This window comes from Sander vitreus, chromosome 16, assembly GCF_031162955.1.
Source record: "Sander vitreus isolate 19-12246 chromosome 16, sanVit1, whole genome shotgun sequence".
Classification (NCBI taxonomy): domain Eukaryota; kingdom Metazoa; phylum Chordata; class Actinopteri; order Perciformes; family Percidae; genus Sander; species Sander vitreus.
In genome coordinates this window covers 25540603-25558822 of record NC_135870.1, presented here as the reverse complement: position 1 = coordinate 25558822, position 18220 = coordinate 25540603, and the positions used below count along the sequence as shown (strand labels likewise).

General features: G+C 41.5%; 1 protein-coding gene across 1 annotated transcript in view; it reads left to right on the top strand.

Annotated features, from left to right (window-relative positions):
- The window catches only part of LOC144531728 (uncharacterized), a 103310-nt gene that overhangs the window by 70448 nt on the left and 14642 nt on the right, over window positions 1–18220 (top strand). Inside the window, exons 9-16 of the mRNA XM_078271992.1 lie at window positions 1647–1837; window positions 3149–3233; window positions 12827–13360; window positions 14795–15085; window positions 15773–15871; window positions 16275–16433; window positions 16531–16635; window positions 17079–17137. Coding sequence (XP_078128118.1) covers window positions 1647–1837; window positions 3149–3233; window positions 12827–13360; window positions 14795–15085; window positions 15773–15871; window positions 16275–16433; window positions 16531–16635; window positions 17079–17137 — 1523 coding nt within the window. The remainder of the gene's footprint in view (window positions 1–1646; window positions 1838–3148; window positions 3234–12826; window positions 13361–14794; window positions 15086–15772; window positions 15872–16274; window positions 16434–16530; window positions 16636–17078; window positions 17138–18220) is intronic.

Genomic DNA, 18220 nt, shown 5'->3' with positions numbered 1-18220 from the left:
CATATTTTCAAATCTCCAGTTAGCTTTTAGCACTGACTTAATGTACAGCCCTATGAAGTCTGTCTTATTGCTTTTCTAAATTCTTAATTTCGCGATTCCATCCATTATTTGGAATCACTGAAACGATTGGGCTCTACATTAACGCTGCCATCAGTCTGGGACTGGCCACAGCCGGGCCCTCGTCGAAAAAAACAAACACTTGCCACCGGGCCTAAGAACTTGTATTGGGGAAACCCTGATACTCACAGGTCACAGTGGGTTAAAAATGTTAACTGGCTACACCTGCTGCGCACCAACAGATTCTCACTCCCATCGCGTAAAATACTGACCCTTGGTCAGGTGCCTTCGGCGTTGTTATTGGCGATAAAAGTCTCCTTTAGCGTCATATCTAAACGTGCTTGGTCGGGACTATTGGCGTCACTTTTGACGCAGTTAGGTTAAGGAAAAGGTCGTGGCTGGGCTTACGTTTCCATGACACGTGGGAAGAACAGAACGGTTGGGTTTAAGAAAAGAAGAACGGACGGTTGGGTTTAGGAAACGTGACACGTGGGACACGATCCCCGGTCTCCTGAAAGTCCTGTGTTGTTTGACCCATCCACCGCCCCAACCAACCAAATCTATACGGATTTTCGGGATTTCATACTACTCGCTATCGTAGTCGCTCTTAGTGCTACGCCATCTACAAACACGTCACTTCAGACACTGACGCACACACCTCGCGTAAAAAATATAAATGGAAGACTGTCCTGTTTTTACGCTTGTAGAGCGGGTCTCCGCGTAGCATCCACACCACTATGTGCTGCTCTCGTGCCCGGTGTAGCTAGTTTCATTGATTATAGTGAAAGCGTAGTGTTGGAACGTCCGCTTGTTACGCGTGCAATGTAGCCAGCTCGTACGTTAAAATGAATTGAACTTTTAAGGCGAGAAACGAGAAGCGAATTGCCTGTATGTGTGAAAACCGCTCGCGCATTGTTTTAAAAATATATATATATAGCATAATTATGTAACTTTGTCATTCTTTCGGGGGGCAAACAATGGTAGGGGAAACACTATCAAAAGTGAGAAAAATGACATCTGCTCCTTCCGTTACCTCAGTTTACTTAATTCTTCCATCTGACTTGTGAGTCATATGGCCACGTGCAAATTGCGTTGCTAATAAACTTTTCTGTGTTCATTCCTACACAGATTAGCTGATCATTGTAATAATATCATTGCTTTTTTGAATCAATCAATTGATAAGACGCCTACGACAGCGTATTAGGGCTATTGTAAGAAAAACCTAATGATTACGGAGCAGGGGCTGTGGTGATCCTGAAGCGACGTGGTTCCTTGAAAAAAAAGTTTTTTTTCTCGTAAATTGACCACCTTTAGTCTTAGAGAATATCCATTTTTTTTCTACTACATTTACCACTTTAATCTCAGAGAATATTAAAAATATCCTAGTTTTCTTTCTCGTAAATGCAATGACTTCAACCTCAGAAACCACCGAGTTCTTTCTCGGAATATTACCCCACTCCCCTGGCTCAAGGTCCACAGCTTTCAACAGCGTCTCGTAGTCTTTCTTGTTTTTTAGGGAAACCAATGAGGTTGCTGTAGTTCCTATTAAGCCTATTAGTAAAACTGCTGTCCATTATTACCCTCCCCAGTTTCAGCTGTGTGTTTGTCGGGAGCTTCAGGCCTCCGTCACCGAGCGTTTGCTCCAATCAGAGAGGTTGGTGTTCCAAGAGGAGGCACTGAGCGCGCTCCGTAACCTGCTGAGCCAAGACCTGCAGCGGTACCAGGAAGAGACGCAGAGACTCACCTGTTTCACACGGAAAATACTCAAACAATCCCACAGGTACCCAGCTCGTCATCATGTTTACAAAAATCTGATGTCTAGAATCGATTTAGTTCACCTTTGATTTACTTCACATTATTCAAAAAGCTATTATAATGGTTGAGCCTAAAACTTAAAGCCACTGAGGGGCTGCCAGACGGGCTTATAACAATCAATCCAAGGCTAATGACGTAGCTGACGCGTTCACTAGCCTGCAATTTCAATCTTGCACACAATTCACGGACTTGTATATGATTTAAGGGATGATAACTTTCCGATCCATAAGCTGGTCTGAGCACACATCGCTGGTCGTCTGTGTGACATCATCATCTCTGTCTCTCTCCTTCACTCGCTGTCTGTCAGCTGCTCACATTGTTCGCCTCCTTCTAAAATATCAGAAACACTGAAGCAGCGCCCTAAATGGTCTTTAAAATAAGCATGCAAGAATCCATCTGTGTCCATTAAGCTCCTTAAACTTCTCAACATTTCACACACCTTAAAGGAACACGCCGACTTATTAGGACTTTAGCTTAGTTAGTTAGTTAGTTAGTTAGTTAGTTAGTTAGATAAGTCCATACATACCCTTCTCATCTCCGTGCGTGTCGTAACTCTGTCTGACGCCCCCACCGCTAGCCTAGCTTAGCACAGATCCTGGAGGTAACCGGTTCCAACTAGCCTACTGCTCCCAATAAGTGACAAAATAATGCCAACATGTTCCTGTTTACATGTTGTGATTTGTATAGTCACAGCGTGTACAAATAACAAGGTCACATGAGACACAGCCGTCTTCTAACCGTATAGAAACTGGGAACTATATTCTCAGAAAGACGAAGCACTGCTCCATCTAGCAGTAGGCCGGTTACCTCCAGGATCTGTGCTAAGCTAGGCTAGCGGTGGGTGCGTGAGAGAGTTACGACACGCACAGAGATGAGAAGGACATGTATGGACTTATCTAACTCTGGGGGATACGGTGAATAAGCTAAAGTCCCAATAAGTCGGCGTGTTCCTTTTAACGTGAGCTACGTTGCATTGCGGTGCGGTCAAAAACTATTTGTGCTCCTCCGACTAACAACACACCTGTTACCTGACAAAAGGTTCCTACCTAAATACACATGCACAATAGTGACACCTAGTGGACAACTTGTGTCCTACACACACACACACACACACACACACACACACACACACAAAACATGAAAATGGCTCTTACACGTGTTGTTTTATATGTGAAGTATAAAATAAATGTTGTAATTTGACTGTTTCAGACAAAAACTGTGGTTGACTTTACCATCTGAAGGTATTCAAACATTTTACTTTGTATTTCTCCTCCAGGACAGACCCAGAGGAAAGGTCCAGCAGCAGACAGAGTGACGGCAGCATGCAGGGAAAGAACGAGCCAGAGCAAGAAAACAACATGGTACAGTTGAACTAAACTCACAGCATCTACATGTTCTCTCTGATCTGCTGTCTCACCTCACTTCAGGTTCTTCTGCGAGTTGTATTCTGCTTTCTCGTTGTCAGCACGGTCAAACCTCTAACAACGGTATTTATTGTTTGTATGCCGGTGAGTTTTTTTGCCCTAACAAACCAAACTAACAACACACCTAACCCTAGCTATCGTTCTGTAGGGTTAGGGTTCAGCTAAAGCTCCAAACACTCTAGATCTGGACATTTTTTAATCCAACTTCCTGGCCCAATCAGACGGCTATGATTGGTCCGTCTCTGGATTAGAGGGTCTCCTGCTGTGTTTGCCTGATAACGGTCTTTGTGCGAAACCTTTTCCTTAATATCTCTTACTGCAGGTGTTGACATACCATCCTCCTTTTCCTGGGAACGTAATCCTTACCTGGACCAAGTACCAAGTACTGATGTTTTTATGGCTGGTCCGTTTTTGTTTTGCTGTTTTGTGAAGCACTTTGTGACATGGATTTTGAAAAGTGATGAATCCACGTCGACCCGCCTGACTTCTCACATCTCTGCAAATGCAGCTTGTTCAGTGGACAACGATATGGAGAAATCCTTAAAACTGTGTATCGGCTGTCCAGTGTGTGTGAGCCAATCCGCACCAATAATTTCCATTAATCAACCACCCAAACCCGACCGGCAATGTACTGCACATCAATGAATCTTAACAAAATGAGGTCCTGAAATAATTTGAAGTAACAAATGGGCCCACAAATTACATAATAATACTTATTTCTACAACAATTTCTTCATTCGCATTATAGGACTGGTGTCAATTTAGTCCAACAAGGTAAAGTTCAACATATAGTAGACGAGAAATAACCAAGAAAGCAAAACTTAAATGCTAAAACTTTTATATTGAGGTAGAACAGTGTCCCTGTCTCTTTGTCTACCTGTGTGTATTGTATATGTGTGTGTGTGTGTGTGTGTGTGTGTGTGTGTGTGTCTGGCATTGGTCCAGCTGTTGTCAGTCTTTCTCAGACAGTCGGAGTGGAGACAGAGGAAACATCTGCCTGCTCATCTGGCTCTGTCTGTCACACACACAGATGCAGACCTACACACACACACACACACACACACACACACACACACACACACACACACACACACACAGCCTAATTCCCCTAAAAAACAACAATAACAAAAAATCCCTTAATAGACTGACACAGTTGTGACAGGAAATGATGAGGGAAGAAACCTTGTTTGGAGTCTTATTATAACAGGAAACCTGTCAAAGTGTCAGCACAGTTTAACTTGTGAAGCTTAAACACAAACAGCCGACAGACCGGCTGCCAACATGCTGCATCCCCGGCACAGAAATACAACATGAATCAGGCTCATCATTTTCACTCTCTACAGATTTTTATTGAGAAATAACCTGGTTTTCCAGTAGGAATTCAAAGTGAAACTGCACCAAAAATGGATCGTTTGATTGACCTTTGAGTCGATTTTGGAAGGTGCGGGTTCACAGTTTGCTTGTGCACATTTAACAGGAACCAGAAATCCCACAAGCTGGGCTGACTTTATTCAGTAACACTGATGCAGTCAGCAGACCTTCATCAGTTAAGACAGTTCCTAGTCTTGTTAGATTATTAGTTCAGGATTCATTTACCGGATTATCGCCGGAGCATCCGGCAAAATGGCAGAATGTGGCTTGTGGCCATTTATAACCCTAGCTGTTTTCAAAACCGTTCCCTAATTCACTCACTCACTATTCCCTATATAGCGTTTATTAACCCTCCTGTTGTCCTCGGGTCAATTTTCAAAAAGTTTCCATACCAGAAATGTGGGATTCTTTCAACCAAATTGTCAAAAAAATAAAGTGGATGGTTCCATGCAACGCTCTTCACAAATAAAATAAATGACCAGTTCCATACTTTCATTGAATTTGGGTGTTTTATTCAATTTTATAGCATTTGAAAAAAATGTGATAAAAGAACATTGAAAAAAGTGACAAAAATGTCGGGAAAAGCTTCCAAAGCGTGGGGGGGAAAAAAACAAAGAAAACGTCAAATAAAGCGCAGAAAAAAATCGACAAAAAGTGACAGAAACGTCTTAAAAGCTTCAAAAATCTCGGGAAAAATGACAAAAAACTTGGATAAAGGCGACAATCGACAAAAACTTCCGAAATAGTGACAAAAAACTTGGAAAAACTGACAAACGTTGAAAAAGATGGCCAAAACGTTGATTTAGAAAAAAAAAGAAAAAATATTTTTACCCAGAAAAACTAAAAGTTGCGTGGTCGTCAGGAAGACAAAACAAGGGTTAAATAGTGAACTTTATAGGGAACGACCCAACGAGATTTCGGACACTCACTGAAAATATGACGTTGCGTCAGTAAATGCGCCGGTTGTTTGTGTGACGGAGGCGGTCGCGCCCATGCTTCATGTAAACAAACTGAAACCAAAATACTTAATATAATACGTCCCTGAAACAAAGCGAGCTCTCAGGAGAATAGTAAAAGGTTGTATATATGTTACATGGTACATTTCCGCTGTTTAGAAATGACAGCCTGCTCCAAGTTTCCGTTTCAGTTTTCACGGGTGCTTCTGCTCTGGGAAAACTGCGTTGCATTGTGGTATAGGCGGGTAAAATGTAGGCTACATCGTATGTACACTCAAATTAGCTGTGCATTGTGGGTATTTTATAGTGGACTATATAGTAAATGAAATTATCCGCGGAGAATTCTAAACCCACTACAAAATGGCGAACAAACTACATTACCGTTACAGGGAACGCTTTCGAACACAGCTCCTGAAAAAAGAACTTGTTCATAAAGCAAGATGCAAATGGCGCCGTGTTGTATCCGTTTTGTGCGGTAAGTCTCAGTGGACAGGGAGGGCGAGGGCGACTCAGACCCTCGACACCTTCAGTCTCGCGCTTCGTCCTGTTAATCTAGACCAGCCACTCTGCCCCTAAGAGAGCCTCGGTAACCTTTTCATCCGATTATTTGGGGTTAATCTGTGAGAAAACGAGCCAGGATTTGTATAATCACGCATCATGTTGATTAAATAAAAATCGAATAGATTTAGATCAGATTTAATAAAGAGGTTTTTGTAGATTCAGTGATCCATCCTGGATTGGAGACTTTTGTAGCGCGCACAGCCACTGTGCAGTCTGCTGCATGTGAGCTCTGTATGTCCTGTGTTCTCACACCGTCAACATATTTCTATTAACTTTCCTAAATGCATTTAATAAACTCAAACATCTCAAATAACTCAAAAAGCGCCCATAGTTAGAGGTTAAGGCCTCAGCAGCACGACGTACTGTTTAACTGCATCGTTCTTGAGAATAATTAATAGTAATAAGAGCTGAAGTAATTATAAATGTGTAAATTAGACCAGGCGTCGTCTGTTTATGGATTTTTGAGAGGGGCAGCTGGATGAGCTAACTGTTAGCATTCCTTCAATATGCGCTTAGAGACAGAAAAACACACATAGTAATTATCAAAAACATAAAATCAAGAAATCTGTTCCATAAAGGTTGGACACAGGTGCAATTAGTAATCGGATGAGGACATCTGGGGTGTAGAAAAGCCTCTGCAGCTTTATGCTCATGGGGGAAATGTTTGAGGAAAATATGTTTTGTATGGATCAGTCTGGGATGAGAGTTATAATATTCTAATTTTGTTCCATTGTATACAAGAGTTTTAACATGTGTAGCATAGATGCAGGTCAACATGCTACCTTTGTGTATTTCTCCACAGTGTAATGTACTGGTTAGTATTTATGATATAAAATATTTTGTTTCACAAAGTGAACTTTTATACTTTTATACATATTGGAACAAGTATTTAAGAATAGATTTAAGAGACATATTCTTGATTTGGATCATCAGCACCTGCGTGGTTTCTCATTTTTAATCATCCAAAACAACCTTTATTTAAAAATATGTGTATACATGGGTATGCTGCTAAGCATACAAAATCAATTAAAATAGTAAAAAATAAAATTCTAAAACTTTCAAATAAACTGTCTACAATCACACAAGACAAAAACAGGCAGTGAATCCACACAAGAAGCTGGGATCAGATCAGTTTATACTTATTATACTTTTTTTTTAATTTATTGATCCCCAGTGGGGAAATTACACTACACACAGGCCTGAAACGCACACATGCTTAGGTCCTATACATGCCCAAATGGAGAGATGTCAGAGTGAGTTTGGGGCGTTTTCAAGATACAAGATATATGATCCATGTATTTCTGTGTATAGCTTTTAATATTTTCTTTTACCAAATCTGAACAGTTTGCAGTGTTGCTCTAACACACAGTATGTGGGGACCCTGACTAAGCAGCTTTTAGTTTTCCATATTTAACATATCACTAATAGACATATTTGACAGGCTTACTCAGTGATTATACATCTGAGCTCATTTTTGTTATTCCCATGTGAAAAAAAGACACTTCCAGGATTAGTTGGTCCAGATTTCAGCCCGATTTCTAACAAATACTCCTGTTGAAGGGAAAATTGTCGGCTTTGCAAAGTGTAAAAACGGGCCGCGAGGACGGAGCGCTGCTTGGTTATTAATATCTGTTATTTATTATACAGCCATGGAGGAGTGGGGGGGTGTACCAATAACAACACAGGAACATATTGCCAAGCAGATTGCCTTGGGCCAAACGGAGCTTGACGTGTTGCTCTCTGTGAGAGACGTATACGTGTCCAACACAAGACTGCTGCCACTAATTGGTTATTTATTTCATTTATTTTATTTTTTTTACTACGCTAGTGTTTCCTCTCTCTCCGCTGCATTGACAGTTTCGCTTTTGTGTGTGAAGTGTTTAAGTGCATCTGTGTGTCACAGTTATTTAAGTGTTTGATGTTAAGGGGATGCATGTGTCTCACAGCTTTAACTCTGAGTGTGAGTTTAGACTGACAGAGGTTTTTGTGTAAGGAGAAAGTGAAGAAGTGAGAAAAGTTGTGTGCGCTTAGAAGCACTGAGGGTAAAAGTCATGTTTGTGAGACTCTTGAATTACAGTTTGAATTCAAGAAAGTGAGAAGTAGTAGTCTCTCACACACACACACACACACACACACACACAGCATGTACTGTAGGCTAATAGTGGCTAGGATGTTACTATGTTGTTGATGTTAAGTCTTCTTTTTATATTTTCCAAGACATTTTTTGCAAAATATATTTACAACTACAATGACCTCGAAAACAACCAAGAGGAAGTACAAAACAACCGTGGAAACATCCAAAGCAGCTAAAACCCCAATTAAAAAAAACTACTAACATTCTAAAGAAGAGAAAAACTAATCTAAAGACACTGAACAAGAAGCAAAAAAGAAAACAAATGCTAACAACCATGAGAGGGTAAAACTCTGCTGGAAAAGAAAAAGAAAACCCTGAAGAGGATAGAAAACCATTATGATAAGCCATAAAACAAAACTGATAATCTAGAAAAACGGCCCGAAAGAACTTGAAAACCCCCAAGAGAAAGCTACAAAGAAATAAGGAAATAAACATAAGAAGCTGGAACACAACCTGGAAAACAATTCAAAGTAACTAGAAAACAACCATGAAAAGAAACAAGGAAGCTGAAAAGCTAAAGAACACCCATGAAAAGCTTGAACACAACCTAGAAGCTATTTTACAAAAGCTAATTCACATAAGATAGTAACATTATACAGAAGCTAGCACACAGAAGCTAATTCACAGAAGCTAGTAACGTTACACAGATGCTATACACATAAGCTAATTCACAAAAGCTAATCACAGAAGCTAATTTACAAAACTAGTAGGCTACACAGAAGCTAACTCACAAAAGCTAATTCACAGAAGCTTATTCACAGAAGCTAGTGACGTTAAACAGAAGCTAGCTAGTACACAGAAGCTAATTTACAGAAGCTTGTAACATTACAGAGAAACAGGTAAACAGAAGCAACATGTTTCTCAGTTTCTCTCTTAAGAGCTTGTGTCAGCAGACAATACCCTACCAATCCCTTTGGACTGGGATTTTGGTGTCTTCGCAATCCTCAAAGCTGTTAGGTGGCCACTAGTCTTGCTTAGCAGATGTTGGCTACAGTGCTGGGATAAAGCCTGACATTGGGTTCCCCTTCCGCTATGTCCCCTATATATTTTGCATGGGCACCATCGATGCATCTCGGGCGGTTGTGATTGGTTACCCTATCCCAGAATAGATAAGTAGTGTAGCCTGATCTGTCAGCGCTGTGGAGATACTGTAGGTCTGGCAATGCGAGACGAAATAATGAAATGTATGAAAGTCTTCAAGCTAAAAATGGAGGAGACAGGTTTGGTCTTGACAGATGATCAAATTTATTGTTCCCATCTTAATGAGTTTCTATTGTTTGCTGTGCAGATGGCCAAGAGTTGATTCTTTGTGTGATCTCTGGGTAAACCAGCCTGTCTATCAAAGAAATCCTTGTAAACTCTCACAAACATGTCCAACACTTTCCACACCAAATTCCATTTTTCTAGGTATTATATCTAGGAGATGGAGCCACGGCAGTGTAGCCTACAGTTATGGCCACTCTACTGGTTTAACAATGTCTTCTTTGGCTCTGAAGGAGCTTCACCAAGTCTGAGAAAGTGACCCTGATGATGTCATTAGGGTTATCAGCTTGGGCTTGGACAACACAAAATTTAATGGAAGGGTGGCGTCTCAGACTGTAAGTGTGGAAGTTTACCAGACAGGGATGATCTAACAAAAAACTATGTTGAGTTGCATTATGGGAAATGTAGGATACAGGGTTTTTGTAGCTTGAGATAACCTGGGTAAAAATCAAGTTATCTCAGCCTCTGCTGCTTCTATTTCAAAGTCTTCAGTCTGTAAATAGGATCTTCAACACTTTATGTTCTGTTTTCATCACTTAATCTGAGCAGCACATCATCATCTTGGATAAAAACAGAAACCCTCCTGAGTCAATGTGCTCACCGCTTCTACGGAACTTTTATTCTAGGGAAAAACCCTGAGAACTTCTGCACCAAACATCAGTGAGGCATTCACTGTATTTCCCAAGATGCATTGCTGTTATATATCTGGGTCAGATGGTGTACAGCTCTACGCCATATGTCTGTACTGTAGTGAGGCCACAGGGAATGGAGGACCTGTGTGTGTGTGTGTGTGTGTGTGTGTGTGTGTGTGTGTGTGTGTGTGTGTGTGTGTGTGTGTGTGTGTGTGTGTGTGTGTGTGTGTGTGTGTGTGGGGACAGGAATATGAGAATGTGGTTCTCCTAAAAAATGAGAAACGTTTCTGTCCCATGGAGGTTTAAAAGGTTAGGAGAACAAAGAAAAGAAACAAAGTGACAGAAGTCATTAACAGCGCAAATTACAGACCGTTACAGATCTAACTCTCGAGGCCATATGCTGTTTTATTTTGAAAGGCCTCTGGTATTTTCTTCACCTCATATCCATATATACATGAATCATTGTAGCGTATAGAATACCACACACATTGACGCATTCATATCAGAATATAAACTGTTGTGAAAATAATTATTTTCAACATGTTTAATCATTTATTTAGAGTATATAAACTAATGAATCAGCCTTAGAAATCTCCTGTGATCCTGTCTGCTTATCCAGTGAACCTTTGTGGGATCTTAACCTGAATGTTGAGCAAGTCATCCCAATAAATGTACTGTTCATAAGGACAGAAATACAAGAACACACGCATTTCATCGCCGAGTGTGTCCCCGTCTCTTCATTCCATGATGCTCAGAGAGTCCAAATTGAGCGCACTCAGCTCACAGGGCAAAAATAATAACATTAAAAATCATCAGCTCAGAGCTAATCCCACCACGGCCGGTAAACATTTTAATACCGTGGTGATTAGCAGCGATCCTAAACCCCAGCCCTCTCAGTCCTCCCAGGACCCGGCTCCTCTCCCAACCCAGCCTTGGCTCACACTCCCTGGGGGAGGCGGCCAGGCGAGACCCTGGATTAAGGCCACTCAATGCTTTAGACCCTCGAGACCCAAAAGTTAAACCCCTGGACGCTCGCCATTTCATTTCTCTAAGTGGCATATAGGCCTCCTTGTTATGATGTTAATTAAAGTTGGATTTAATCAAGTGGCTTTTTGGCAAATAAATTAGAAATGCAACCATTTTCTGTTCTTTTCCTCTCTGTTGGTAGTGTGTGAGTTGACGTTCTGTTTTTGTTTTAATTTGGAGTCTATCTGTTTATATATTTATCTGTCCTTTTATTTCTGTGAGAAAGTGGGATGTTGTGCTTCGGGGGGAGGGTGGGGATTTTTTAGATGAGGGAGCAGATGTTGCCCTTCCTCAACAGGGATTTATGTCAGGATAGGAACACACACACACAAACACACACACTGGGCTTCATGTCATTATGTATGCATTTCATCAGTCAACAACATCTACACTGTTAAGACAGGAGACAGAGACGGAGAGAAAAACACGCTATCCACATGCTGCTTTCAAGTAACCATTTCAAGTTTAAATTTAAGTGAAGGAATGATGTCTGTGATTCTAATTGCTGGAAATGTATTCAGCAACCGTGTAAACTAACTGCTTCCTAGATTCAAAGGAAGACTATGTACTGTCTGCAGGAGGAAGCAGCACAACCTTCTCTTTTGGCACTTCAGCCTCACTTGGTCCGGTATGGCAGTAGCTAATAGTGGCTAAAGTTAGATAATGACATTACTAAGGCAGTTTGCTGACTGCTGACTCCTCTATTCTTGTGCTTTTTACACGGTATTTAAGCATGTCGCAGATACAAATTGAAATGGTCTAATCACCAAAGTAAAACAGAAAGTAAACACACCTTACCTCCTTATTGACACATTTCACTCAATCTCAATGAAGTTACTTAAAAGAGAACTTCACTGATTTAGCATTGCACCCTATAGCATTGTTGGACCCATGATGAACAGAAACAAATCTAAATATTGATGCAGCAGAACCAGAAATATAGTCTTCTTTATTCCATGCATTCTTCTTTCTTGTCCAAATCTGGTGCCACCAATATTTTCAGTCAGAGATTCTGGTGTGTTATGCTAGTAGCAGCTAATTTAGCCTCAATCAGAGATGAGTAGCAGGCTACAACAATCTGCTAACATCTTTCTAACGCCACACCCACAGATATTTTTCATTTTTAAACTTGTAGTCTTTAGCCCCCAAATGACGCTGACTCAAGTGACATCAATTCAGGCAATGAATCAGATTTTGCAGAGCTCCCTCTGGAGCCACAAAAGGCTTTATACAACTTGTTTCACAGATGCAGTAGTACTCCCCAACACCTGTAAACAAACGTTGATGTGTAAAATCACTGGAGGACCCATTTAAAGCAACCAACTCGAGTATTGTGCCATCAAGTGCCATTATCCTCTATCTACCGCTTGTGGCCACAGTCGCCACAGCCCTGCTCGTTGATTTGAAACATCGCCCACAATGATCTAATGCACCCAGTAATATTAAAGAGATAGCTACCATGGTCTAAACTGCATAATACATGTATATTGTCTGTCATATCACCCACAACTAACCTGCTATATGTGTTGCTCAGTCTCCTGGCTAACAAGTGTTTTGGGGAATTGTTATTGTGTTCACCTCTTTCAGCATGCACCCAAGTACCCTTCCTACCAATCACCACTTAGTCCTCGCCAGACCACCAATGAAGAAGAGGCAGAGCAGGCCTCGAGAGCCAGTCATAAGAAAGCAGCTGCAGGCCTGCCCCGCAGTTCAAACCTGCACCGAGCCGGAAGCGTCAGAGACCTGATCAGTAAATTCTCTGGTCAGGATCACGTCTCTTCTTCTGGTTCCCCACAGAGCCTCTCTTCTGGAACAGAAGTCCCAAAGTCTGCTTCTGCAGACGCTCTCGAGTCTCCAAAGTCCAAGTCGAGTCCGTCCACACCGAGCAGCGTCGGACGAGACGAGAGTCCAGTTCCCAGCATCACTGTGACTCCTCCTTTAATGGGAACCAGTCAGAACATGGCTCAATCAGCTCAGAGAAGCATCAGTACTAGTCAGATCTCTGCCAGGATCGATTGTCCAGTAGGAGGCAGTTTAAAGAAGACTAACTCAGAACCGAGGAGAAAAACACAAGCCACAGACTCTGGTAGAGACTCAGTGGCTGACTCCGGCATGGGATCGGTAAGCAAAAACTCCTGACCAACAGTTCCGACGTCCTTGCATGAAACAAAAAGCTCTGCATCTTCTCTGCATGAAGACGGCACCACAGCATGACACTGCAAGTTTGTTAAAGGCATCTCCTTGCATGATTAATGCGCCGTTCCCAATCCGCATGGTGGCTCGAAAGCATGAAACCACGGCAAGATTCCAAAGCACGTCCTCTTCAATCGTTCTAATCAAAATGGCCTCAAATCTCTGGCCTCGCTTACAGATTAAACTCTCACTTCTCGTTGATTCTTTCCCTGCAACTGAGCTTCACATGTGGCCATGGTTGTCTTTGGCCTAAAATAATAACAACACACTTCTCTATCGCTCTACAACTGTGTTGATTTTTACTGCATGATTGCAGTAATTGGGACAAATTACAGTGATTTGGTAGTGAAACGTTTGTGCATTTTTGCATTCTGTTTGCTTGAGTTTCTGTCTGATAATTTGCTTTGTGAGAAACAAGAGTATGTGCCATGTGTTGTGGCCTATTATATGAAGTGTGTGCAAGGGTTGGACAAAGTCATTGTTTTGCAAGTCACAAGAAAGCCATAGCCAAGGCTATGAATACATTTTAAGTCCCTGTCAGTGACCGACATGTTCCAAGTAGAGATGGTCCGATACTTTTATTCTGCAGTTTGACAGTCAGTTATAACGAAAAAAGAACATCAATAAACTACTTTAACGTAGATTTTCTTTAGGGCTTCATTACATGGTATCGGACCGGTGCGTAAACTCCAGTACTTCCCGATACCGATACCAGCGTTTTAGGCGGTATCGGAGCCGATACCGATACTGGTATCGGTATCGGGACATCTCTAGTTCCAAGCCAAGCCCAAGGCCTAAATTTAGTGTTTCAAGTCATAAATAAGTGTATTATCTGTCTGTCTGCAATGCCAAACACAACTTTCCCTCCTGCTCACGCAATGTGATTGGCTGCTGTTAAATTGATTCAAACTATATTTGTTCTCAAAAAATGAATTGATTCTCTGCACACTTTTAATATTTGGGCTTGGGGAGAATATCAAGTCATTTTAAGTCAAAAGTCCAACTGAAGTCACGAGTCTTTGGTGTTAAAGTCAATTTGAAAGTACTTTGTTTTTTTTATCATTGCAGTAGATTTATGACTCGAGTCTGTATAAAGGACAGGTCGATCAGTATTTCTAACACAATAGATTCACCATCAGTGGTAAACCCACTGCACGCACCCTGCCCAGCACCAAACAGCAGACTGACAAAGCTGGTGAAAAGGTGGAACATTTACCAAGTAAATAGTCAAATATTATAGATCATATAGAAACCATTTTTGTGCATGTGCCGAGTGTTTTCACCCCTCCAGAAGATGTATTTTTATGTTCATCCAGGTTTTTTTTCAACTCTCCTTCCCCACTTTCTTCCCTTCTCCTCCAGGAGTCTGAATTTGATTCGAACAAGCAGTCCGACAGCCCGTCAGAGGAGGAGCCCACCACACCCCGAGCTTTGCCAACCAGCCAGAACCCCAAATATCAGGTGTACCTCAGCAATGAGCACAGGACCAACGGGTTGAATGGCAGGGATGCAGATGGTCCAGGAGGCGGCGGGACGGAGGGGGAGAACGGCCCTAGGCTGACTCCATGGGAGACCAACCGGCTGGGGATGAACCACTATAAAGGGTCCCTGGAGTCCCTGGCCTCACGGGACTTTGACACTATGCCTGACAGGGTGGGTGACGCAGACCATGGACTGACTGTGTGTATGTGTGTCTGTATGTATGTGTGTCTGTGTGTCTGTGTGTCTGTGTGTGTGTGTGTGTGTGTGTGTGTGTGTGTGTGTGTGAACTAGAAAAGTTGATCTCTCTCTTTTAGATCTCAAAATCCTCAAGACCCCCAAAAAGTAGTGTTTCTATTCAAACTCTTATCTGGAATCTAATTAAATCTACATCATTTTGTTTTAGAAAGCTTCGCTAAAAAAAAATAGATGAGTAACATACAGTAATACAGGAAATGCCAAAAAATATAAATCTATCTTATATTAGTTTATCTAGCATGAATCTTTCCAACATACTACAATTCACTAAACTGCCTCACTCGCATACAAATCTTTATAATGCCATAATTCTGCTGAAGTGATACTTACGCAGCATTAGTATGTACAACCTTTCCTTTCCAGTTATTAAACAGCGCCATCTCCTGGATAAAACCCACATCCTATAATATTAAAGACCTCCAACAATAAAAAAAGATTTGGTTGAGAAAGTCTGAATTATATTATACAATGATACAGTTACCCTGCATTCAATCAAATCTACTACACCTTATTTGACATGTTTAAATTACAATAATTAAACCATAAAGTATTTATTGTTCAATATATACACCTGCTACAAGTAAATGTTTGATTTCTTTACAGTGGGGTGTTGTTGACAGCCCTCCCAGGGTGTTCAACAGTCCATACGCCACGGCCACCTCCATGGATTACAACCCCATGTTCCGAATGTCTGAGTTCAAGGTTTGTAGTGGAAAAACTTTCTTATTTCTATATCTTACTTTCTTATTTCTATATCTTATATAGGTTATTTTGTTTGTTTTAGTTCTTTAGGTTTTAGAAATGCTCCTATTGTCAAATAAACGACGACACCCTTCAAATGTTCCAATTTTGAACTGAAACCAATGTTTTGTCCAAAAATCAAAATCAAAAAGCATGCATTTGCATTGCAACACACGGTGGCCTAAAGGTTAGAGGCGTGAGCTTGTGACCGAGAGGTCGTCGGTTCAATCCCCAGACCGACAGGATAAATCTGGGTGGGGAGAGTGAAAGAGCAGCGCCCTAATGAGGGAGGGGCAAGTCCCCCAGATGCTGACTGCAGGTACTGACCCTCCTCTGTGTCCCCCTCATCCTCCTCCATCTTCAGGGTGGACTGTCTCCTGCCACCTCAGACATGAACATATACAGCTACAACAGTCGCAGCACCAGCCCAGTGGGCATGGCCACATCCACCCTCATCAACCCCCGCCCCCGATTCTCCGCCTACGACACTCTGGTGAAGAGGAGGGCCGAGGTCAACAACCCCGTACGTTATCGCACACGCACAGATACACACACTCTTTCATCAGGTCGACACTTTATAATGTTTTTCCAATGATTAAATGTCTATTTTGTTGCTTCAGGTGGTAGTACCGACCCACTACAGCATGCGCTCTGCCACTCTGGGGGCGCCCAATAAAAAAGACTACATAGAGGAGTTGACCAAACAGCTGGATGCCTGCCAAAAGGTAGGCCTCACCTGATTCATTTTGGGGTTCATACATTACATCACATTATATTACATTTCATTTAACTTATCCAGAGTGCATTCAAAGTGCATAGGTTCATTCATCCATGAAGGTACAAACAGAACAGCAAGAATCACATAGGAAAAAGTACATTAGCTTCAAAAAAGCCAAACTACAAAGTGCAATTTTTATTTATTTACCCATCATCCTCTTAGCCAAGGTACAGTCAGAAGAGATGTGTTTTTAGCCTGCGGCAGAAGAAGTGTACACTTTCAGCTGTCCTGATGTCAATGGGGAGCTCGTTCCACCACTTAGGAGCCAGGGCAGCAAACAGTCGGGATTTTCGCACATACACATGTAATTCTGCTGTAAGAATAAAGTTTGTTATCACAAGTAAGACAATGTTTTTTTTTATGGTGTGTGTGTGTGTGTGTTCTCTTCAGCGTAACCAGTTCCTGGAAGCAGAGAGTGTTGAGATGGAGAAGGAGAGGAACCAGATAAGGTCAGTCATGATGCTATGCTGTTTTTTTCTGCTTTCCTTAAACTTTGGTCTCGTTTTTTGTCTTTAAAGAGTACCTGAGCAACTTGTGTTTGAGGCGTCCTTGCAGTAATGTAGGATGGACTCAAGGTTTGGTCGGTACAGTGTGACATCACTGGTGTGTGTGTGTGTGTGTGTGTGGTTGTGTGACAGATTGGAAACCTTTAACCAGAAGAGGTTGGTACAATGATGCTTTTCAGCTTAAATACTGCTTAAACAAATTGTCTAACATTCTTCAAATGTAAGTTTTTTTAACTTAACACTGTTTGACTGGCCTTTTCTTATTGGAATTTAAAGTCTTTTTGCACTTGTAACCACACGCCCAAGTGATGTCACAGTGTACTGACCACACCCTCAGTTCACCTCTACTTCAGTGCAGCAAGGTGAGAACAGGATTCACAGCAGGTTTTAAAGGGGACATATGCAAAACAAACCTCACTTTTTCATTGATTGTGTACATATATTTGGGTATGTAGAGTACCTACCAACCCACAAACTTCTAAATAAAGACTATCCAGTCAGTTTTTGTGGGCTGAAATTAAATAAAAAAAATTCAACAAGCCATTTAGATTTGGCTTCCCTTCCTATTTCACATGCAGGCTCATTAGAATATATCGCCCCCTATCTGAGTATCTCCACCCACGGCTAGAGAACTGCCTTTGCAAAGGTGCGCCATATTTTTCTCGCAAGCCAGACTGGTCTTTATGGGAGGGGGGCTTAAAGAAACGGGTACTAAAACAGAGCATTTCAGACAGAGGGTGAATACAGTTATATTCAGACAGAGAGTATGAGAAAATAATGGTGTTTTTTAACATTAAATCATGTAAATGTGTTCTAGCATAGGGGTCTTCAACATTGGATTCATGTTAAAAAAACCTTTTAAAAAGTTACAGCAGTAACTCTGAGGTCCCCCCTTGTTGACCTCTGTTGTTTAGAAACCCAAAATACAAGTATGGACCTGAAAATGAGCATAATATGTGTCCTTTAAATCACCCTTAAACTCCTGTCGTTCCTTGGCTTCACTCCTCTCTGTCATCTAATGCTTTG